The 8476-nt window shown below is 35.0% G+C and overlaps 2 protein-coding genes across 12 annotated transcripts; one reads left to right on the forward strand and one right to left on the reverse strand.

Annotated features, from left to right (window-relative positions):
• The first annotated feature begins 2326 nt into the window (after positions 1–2326).
• Positions 2327–3718, forward strand: LOC114757545 (probable glutathione S-transferase). The gene is made up of 2 exons (XM_028946619.1): positions 2327–2740; positions 3166–3718. The coding sequence occupies exons 1-2, from the start codon at positions 2420–2422 to the stop codon at positions 3508–3510; spliced, it is 666 nt and encodes a 221-aa protein (XP_028802452.1). The 5' UTR covers positions 2327–2419; the 3' UTR covers positions 3511–3718.
• Positions 3719–4716: 998 nt separating this feature from the next.
• On the reverse strand, positions 4717–7886 carry LOC114757580 (uncharacterized). Of its 11 annotated transcripts, XM_028946658.1 has the most exons (4): positions 6358–7168; positions 6207–6260; positions 5799–6097; positions 4717–5258 (listed from the first exon to the last, which is right to left on the reverse strand). In XM_028946658.1, the coding sequence occupies exon 4, from the start codon at positions 5191–5193 to the stop codon at positions 5011–5013; it is 183 nt and encodes a 60-aa protein (XP_028802491.1). In that variant the 5' UTR covers positions 5194–5258; positions 5799–6097; positions 6207–6260; positions 6358–7168; the 3' UTR covers positions 4717–5010. The 11 variants fall into 11 exon arrangements, 10 of the variants coding, with proteins under 10 accessions (XP_028802491.1, XP_028802494.1, XP_028802489.1 ...); XM_028946661.1 differs by lacking the exons at positions 6207–6260; positions 6358–7168 and adding an exon at positions 7661–7781 and having other exon boundaries at positions 5799–5986; XM_028946656.1 differs by adding an exon at positions 7661–7781 and having other exon boundaries at positions 5799–6477.
• Positions 7887–8476: the final 590 nt, after the last annotated feature.

Raw genomic sequence — 8476 nt, forward strand, 5'->3', positions numbered from 1 at the left:
GTCGCCATATGAATACTAAAATCATATTAAATGTTATCAGAAAAGCAATTAGTGCTTCCCATAATGTAAACCACTCATTGGTTTTACTTAAAAATCAAACCTCACCTCACATCACATCCCATTTGACATATAATTGATCCATCCCATGTCTTTATCAAAGTAACTTGTTATATAGGGTTAAGGATCATTCTTACCCTATAAGTATTTGTAAAGAAATTGTAAGTATTTGAAGTTTTTTTCCCCTCTCATTATCATTAAAAAAAAAAAACTATGTCGCCATAATTGTTAAATGTTATCCGTTTACAGCATTATTTTTTTTATGCTTTTAGGGCGATATTGAGAGGAAAAAAATTTCGCAATGCTTATATCTCCTTCATGAATACTTTTAAAACAAAAATATTTTTAACCTTGTTATATAATATAATAATACCCCACTTGAAGTCCCCCCTCCCCCTCCCCGAAAGGCAAAGACAAAACACCCCAATAATGCTTGCACATTGCATAAAATACGGAATCTCAATCCTCCACATATCTCCACGGTCGGTGTACCGGGACCGAAACATGAATAAAATAAAGGGCATTCAGGAAGGACTTTTTGACCCAGCATATTAAAATATTTTGTATTATATCTAACTTTTTGAACTATTTTTTAAAATGCGTTTACTGCTTTAAAATGTTTTTTGTGTGTAATTAGTATTTTTTTTACTAAAACAAAAAATATTTTAAAACTTTTAAGTTTCACGAATAAGGATATTTTCGTACAAAACGACACACTTTTTTCACAGCTAATTTTACAACTGTTTTTCTAAATTTCACCTTTTAAAAATCGGGATGAACTTGCAAGACCTTCATAGGACTTGTCTGAGTTTTGCCTGGATTCTTGATATAGTTTGGACAAGGTTGGAACAAATGTGAACAAGTCCTGACATGATCTAAGGGAGTGTTTGGATAAAACCAAACTATGATTTGGAAAATAATTTCTAGAGAATAGATTTTGGAGAGAATAGATTTTGTGAAAAAGTGATTCTGAGAAGTGAGAGTGTTTGGATAGTTGTTATTAGAAGCACTTTTTATATATACAAATTACTAAAAAAAGCATAAGTTAATATAATAATTACATAAAAAATAGATTTTATGATATATTTTAATTTGAAAGAATAAAATTGTTAATAATATATTTTTTTATTAACATAATTAATAATACATAAGATAATATAATTAATAAATAATTAATAGAGAAAATCCCAGAAAAAGCCCTTGGAATATACAAAATCTCAGATTGGGTCCTTAAATTTCAAAAATGATAGAATGGGTCATTGACCCAATCCGTCATTTGTGAAATTAAGGTGAATTGACAATTTTGCCCCTGGCTAAACAAAGTGAGTAGTTGTCAATTCGCCTTAATTTCACAAATGACAGATTGGGTCAATGACCCATTCTGTCATTTCGAAATTTAAGGACCCAATCTAGGATTTATCATATTCCAAAGTCCTTTTTGGGATTTTCCCTAATTAATATGTGTATATATATTTATAAGATATAAGATTAAATATGTTTATAAAAAATAATTGAAGGGTGTTAAAGTCATATTATTGTTAAGATCTACTCTCAGACTCTCCCTCGTACTGCGTCTGAGACAATGAGAAAGAGATGAATAATTGGGAAGGGTATATCTGTCTAGGCCAAAAAAAAAAACAACAACCATAGGCTCTCACACTCTTCCTTTTTCTCCCAAAAGCAGAAAATTTTTGCTTCTACCAAAACCATGGTTTTGGTTTTTTTTATGGTGTTTAGAGGGTGTTTGGCAACCCTCAAAAGTGCTTCTCAGAAGTATTTTTTCGTAAAACGAGGCAAACTCCTCCATATTTTTATTTCGTAAACTGTAAAAGCACTTCTGAAACTATAATTTGGTTTCCATCTAAACACTCTCTAGGTGATTTTTCCCAAATCATGGTTTGAGTCATCACCCAAACACCTCTAAGTAAGATTGGTGTAAGTGTGAGCAAATCTTAGTATAATTTGGGTAAAGACCGACATAGTACTAAGAAAGTTAAAGAGTATTTGAATAGAAATAAAATTATAATTTTAAAAGTATTTTTATAAAAAAATTTATTTTGATTTATAAAAAAAAAAAGACTTCTGAAAAGTATTTCTCGAATTGCAAAACACTTTTTAAATATACTCAATTCGGGAGGATACTGAGCAAATATGCTCAAGAAAATGTACTTAACCCTAAAGTAAAACTTATCGACATTTTCGGGCACAACTGCTACCCCTGCAGGATTCTCGAACAGCTCACCCAACTAATCCTTTTTGACAAAATAAAATTGAACCTTAAAAGCAGAGGAGACGACCTCTTCTTCTTCCTCATTCTGCTCTGCAACAACACAGTTTGTCTCTGAGCCTTGAGGTTGAAACAATGGCGAGTCAAGAGGTGGTGCTTTTGGATGCCACATGCAGCATGTTTTCGATGAGGGCAAGGTTAGCTTTGGCTGAGAAAGGGATTGCGTATGAGAAAAAGGAACAAAATTTGGCTGATAAAGGTCCTGAGCTTCTGCAGATGAACCCTATTCATAAAAAGGTTCCAGTTTTGGTTCATAACGGGAAGCCTATTTGCGAGTCCCTGATCATTGTTCAGTATATTGATGAGGTTTGGAAGGACCAAGGCAGTCCTTTGCTTCCCTCTGATCCTTATGACAGAGCTCAAGCTAGATTCTGGGCTGATTTTGTTGATAAGAAGGTATGTTCTTTGCAACCTCAAATTACACTTCGACTTTCTCTGTTTTCACATGCAAATGGTTTCAACCTAGGTCAGAAAATTTTTATTTAATCTTATTGGAATATGTTCATAGTTCATTTGACCCAAGCTTTAAAATAGTATTTTTCCACTTTATATTTGACTCAAGCATCAATGAAAACAGAGATAGTGAAAGCTTTCTCCAAGATGTTGAACTAGGACACAAACTTGATTCAGTATTAGTTAAAACGTCAATACCCATATCAAATATAAGATCTTTAACAGCTATATGCAAGGGTGTTCAATTTCTTCATTTTATTCAAAATTTTAAATGGATTTCTTAACTTGATATTAGATCAAACCCAGCTGCAAGATTACAAACTAAACAATATGACCCTTTTTTTTTTTTTATATTTCTCTGTGTCTAGGTGGCTGATGCGGCAAGTGGGGTATGGACAAAGAAAGGGGAAGAGCTTGAGACAGCAAAGAAGGACTTCATAGCTGTCTTGAAGCAGCTAGAAGAAGTGCTTGGAGAGAAGCCTTATTTTGGAGGGGACAACTTTGGATACGTGGACCTTGCTCTCATCCCTTTCTACAGCTGGTTTCATGCCTATGAAACATGTGGCAACTTCAAAACAGAGGAACACTGCCCTAAGTTCATAGAATGGGCTAAAAGGTGCATGCAAAGGGAGACTGTGGCCAAGTCTCTTGCTGGTCCCAAGGAAGTATATGAACTTGTTTTGATGTTGAGGAAGAGATTTGGTTTGGAGTAAATGAGACAGAGAGGTCAAAGGATTTGCATGTTTAGTTTGAATAAGTGACCTTGAGTTGGTCAGTTGTTGTGCTGTATCAGCACATTGGACACTTTGGTGTGCCTTTGAAGAGCGTTGTCTATCTTTCACTGTCATTTGTATGTGTGTTATTTAGAGTCACTCTTGCTAATTAATGGAGAATCTATCAGGCTATGCTTTCGCTAGGTTATATAAGGGGTTATGCTTTTATAATTTTTAACCATTAAGAAAAAGAGTGGATGGACCTGAAACTAGCGGAATTCTAAATGACTGATATGAATTTCTATGATGCATGTTTAATGCAACTAAATAGCACAAAATTTTATTAACTACAGACAAGTTTGAGCCATTCTATCTATGAACTGATCATAGCAACTCATTTTCTTGTTTAATTTAATCTTCTTTCTTTCTTATATAAAATCTTCATCCTCCCCCAGCTTCTTTTTTTTCACAGGCTTGTAGATCAATTCAAATGTTTTTTGAGTGGTCTATAATTCAAGAGATCTTATTTGAGACCTCAAAAGATGAACAAATTCTTTTTGTTAGGAACATATACAAACTTCACCACCACATAAAGGATAATGATAACCCCACCAAAAAGGTAAAATCTACCATTTCACTTCGAGAGTCATTAACTACTTATCATCTTCATAATAATGGAATGACTCATTCGAATTGTTATGAGTCCAACCATACTGCATTGCTAGAACTTGTGTTATGTTCAAAAGAACTAGACATTCAAAATCCAAATTCCAAACCCAATCTGCACATTTTTAAATACTTCAAAATCCATATTCCTTTAGGGATGCATATCTAATTCGAGTCGTTAAGACTAAATTTAAATACTTCAAAATTTTCAAATTAATAAACCTAGCGAAATTCAAACCGTGCAAATTAAACGCGCGCTTTAGAGCTTAGACATCTCTAAAGATGTGGTGGCTTCAGATTCAAATAGGCCTAACTAATTTCATGTTTGAAATTTGTTCTCGAGACTTGACATTTCTCATGGGCGACCTGATTCTCAATTTTCTTCCCACAACGGATAATTTATGCAGAAGCGAACGAGACCAATATACCCTTTGTCCAATACGTCATGATGAAATAGAGTTGAAAAAACTATGCAGGTGGGAATTCTCCTGATAATTGTTCCAAACAAACTGCTGCGTAAGAAATTCAGGACTGGAAAACTAGTCAAGTCTGAAAGATGGAATGATACATTTCCATTTCCACTCATTCGTAAGATAAAATTTCCAGCTCCGTCAAGTTCTCTCCTATCCATGAAAGGCATTGACCAACTTCTTTCTCTTGTTACAAAATCCAAAGCAAGCAATTTTAATGCTCAAAACACTTCTATAACAAGAATTGAATAACTCGTGTTTCTCGATAATTTGTCATTAACACGTTTGATCCTATATAATCCAGGACTGAAAGAAAAACAAAAAAAAAGCAAGAATCTGATTCTGATGTGGCATCTCACAGGCACTAATCATAGTTGTCGTCATCTTTACCCTTCTTAGGTTTGCGATATTGCTCCTCAACGTGCTTGGCCATGACCATGGCAGTGTCAGCAAGCTTCTTGATATTTGGAACTTTATAGTTCTGAGCCAAGTAAACCCCACAGACCGTCCCTGCTATGAAAGAGAAGCAACTTCTGATTATGCCCATCGTGGCTGCTTCAGTGTTTGGCTGGACCCCAAATTTGTGCAGTTAGAGACAGTTCTTCAAAATCGCTGTGAGAATTATTGTAAGAAAAAATGAAGTCAGCGTTATTATTTTTTGAGCAGTGAAATTGTTAATTAGATTATTAGAACAATTTAAAACATATAATTTGACACAATAGAGAGATTGGAAAGGCCAATAGCTTGTCGAAAATCACATATTAAAGCCATATTTGGATAAGGAAGCACATCTGATTTACTATTTGTAAGACCGAAATAAATTATCATGTCCAAATTGCTTTTTCATTTGCATAAGAAAGTTATATTCCATTAAATCCTTTGGTAGGGAAGTGATATAATTGTATCTATGCTGGGGCCCTAATTCAGAAAGTCCGAAGAGGACTTGGGCCTATAAACTCTTTGGCAACGGCCAAAATAAGTGAAAGTTAGAAAGAGGGAATTTCGGTGCCAATTGAGGGATGGACAAGTGGCAGAAAACAATTGGCTTCATAGAGGAAAAATGGTTAGAAGAGAGAGAAAGGGAAGAACGAATGCTGGCTTAAGGCCTAGAAGCTGACTAGGGAAATCTAGGCTGTGGAAATCTCTAGCCACCTTGAGTTTGCTGGTCTGATTTCTTGTCCTCTTCTGTATCAGCTTCGCCTGACCTTGATATTTCCTATATCATCAATTTGTCAGTTAGACTCTGTAGGCTGGTCTTCTTCATTGCCGTGTGTTATTTCCTCGTTGTGGCCTTGTTTTGGTTCTGTCAGCTTCTTAAGTGGGCTCCTAATAGTCCATAACTAGACCAGGCAGGAATGAACAAAAATTATAAAGATCAGAATTACTAACTTGATTGGAGCATCATTTCCATGACTAAGCATGTGTCTCGAAGCTCTGACAAGCCTTTTGCTCTAAGAATACCAATTTATGAAAAGAATTGCAAGACAAACAACAAAGTCTGGAATTAATCAGTGGCTAATCATCCACACACACACACACATGATTATATTTATATCTTACAGCCTCCAATCGACATCGCGTGCAACTTTTCATTAATAGCATGTAAGAGTTTTCCTAAATATAAAGTGGATAATTAGATCACATTGGAAAATGCAAAGTACGAATTGAAAAAAGAAGAAAGAAAGAAAGAAAGAAATAATTAAGCCCCTACCCTACGATCTGTATATCTGCATGGACAAAGTGATGCTGGGGGGGAAGATATAGAGACGTGTGCGCTTTGAGGGAATATAGTCTAATAGAGTACCATGCAATAAAACTTATTCACTTCTGCCTGCTCAAAGCACTCTTTCAGTTACATAACATCAAATGATATATTGACCAAAAATAACACAAAAGAGAAAACAGAAACTATTGTATTAAGGTTCAAATACGTAAATACAATGTTCTCAAGGCACATAGAATATTAGTTGTCACTTTCCACGTTCCAACTTCTCAAGGAAGTCTTAAATAGCACAATATATTCTACTTTATCATTCTCATAGTATTAAAACCACAGGCTGTAATTCATATATACCCACACAAATACAATCCATATCATGATTATCTATAGCATGCTATGGCAGACTTTTTGCAACACCAGGTACATCGCAGAAAGTTTACAGAACGATCATTAGAGATCAAGTGTCTCGGCAGCACAAGCTTCAAGAACTATATGTAAATACATAAGATGTTGCCTAATTTGGACGGTAGCATGGAAATGTTGAATTGATAGGTGGCTTTATCATCATTTCTAATGACACTCTTTACTACAACAACAAGGCATTTGCCTCTCGACATGATAAATTGGATGCACTTTTTGTCGTCTAGGTTTGCAGAAACAGGCAGTGCCCCGGGTGTGAAAGCAGAAGGGAACAGAAGAATTATAAGCAGATTTTTAGTCAACTTTTGAAGTTATGAAAAGTAAATTGAAAAGTGTCTTGAAGTTGTGGGGAGGTATTTCCATTTTGAACTTTGAGCTAATTTTAAAAATCTGCCGGTAGCCAGAAGTCATTATAAACTTCAACAAGCACACCTAGTTGATGCATCTTACAAGAAGTGGAATCTCAAAGTGAACGAATTTAGATAGAAGAAGAAAAAGAAATAAACTAAAACCACAAGACTCAAAATGAGCAACAAGCAGGGCGTTCTTGTCCTCACTCAAACTCAGTTCTGCTGCACTCAACTGATTTCGCTCATTCATTCAAAATGATACAATAATACGTAATATATACCATTCATGGATCATAAACAATCTCCCACCAGCCGGAAGGAAAAGAAGGAAATAATCACTAAAAAATCAACAATATAAAAGCACTGACAGAACCCCTCGCCTCGAAGTAACATCAGAAAACATGCCAGGAGAAAATCAGAGAAACTAGAATACTAAGTTTACAACCTAATAAACAAAAAGAAACCAAACAAAATGGGAAGAAAGGATTGTGACATCGAGCAGAGTAACACCGAGCATACCTTACCGCGTGAGAATCAAGGATTTTGCCCGTGGCGCTGGGTGTTGATCGAATGACCAGAGTTTGAAGGTATAGGGCTTGGGCTTCACCAGATAGATACGAAAATCGGAAATTGCTTGGCAACAAGTACCGGCAAACGTTAGCGAATTTCGTTAATGTGGGAATGAAGGGAAGGAATTGGGAAGGAAGGTGGGAATCTAGAAGGATCCCCACAAAAACCGCGAAGGGTTCGGGCGGGGGCGGAATGAAGACCGGTTAACGGCCAATGGAGTGAGATGTTCTTTTTCTCTTTTTATTTACCAATTTAAATTCCACCTCTTAGGGGGTGTTTGGATGAGGCAAAACCATGGTTTGCAGAATAGCTTCTGAAGAATAGATTTTGGAGAGAATAGATTTTGAAAGAATAGATTTTCTGAAAAAGTGATTCTGATAAAGTGAGAGTATTTGGATAATTATTGTCAGAAGTGCTTTTTGATATGTAGAAATTACTAAAAAGAACATAAGTTTAAATGATAATTACATATAATATATATTTCATAATATATGTTTATTTGAAGTAATAAATTTATTAATAATATATATTTTGATAACATAATAAATATGGCATAAATAATATAAATAATAAGAATTAGTGTGTATATATATTAATAAAATAATAAATATGTTTTTTAAAAAATGATTTATTTTGCCAAATAATTGTACCCCTGAGCTGAATGAGTACACCCCCCAGCGTGCTAAATGAGTCCCCCCCGCGTGCTTGTTCCCTCCGTAGCCAATAATTGTCCCTCTGCCTGCTTATCTGAAACCAAGGTTTTGTTGGGC

Source organism: Neltuma alba, unplaced genomic scaffold (assembly GCF_004799145.2).
Source record: "Neltuma alba isolate B1F8T4 unplaced genomic scaffold, ASM479914v2 tig00010610_pilon, whole genome shotgun sequence".
Lineage (NCBI taxonomy): Eukaryota > Viridiplantae > Streptophyta > Magnoliopsida > Fabales > Fabaceae > Neltuma > Neltuma alba.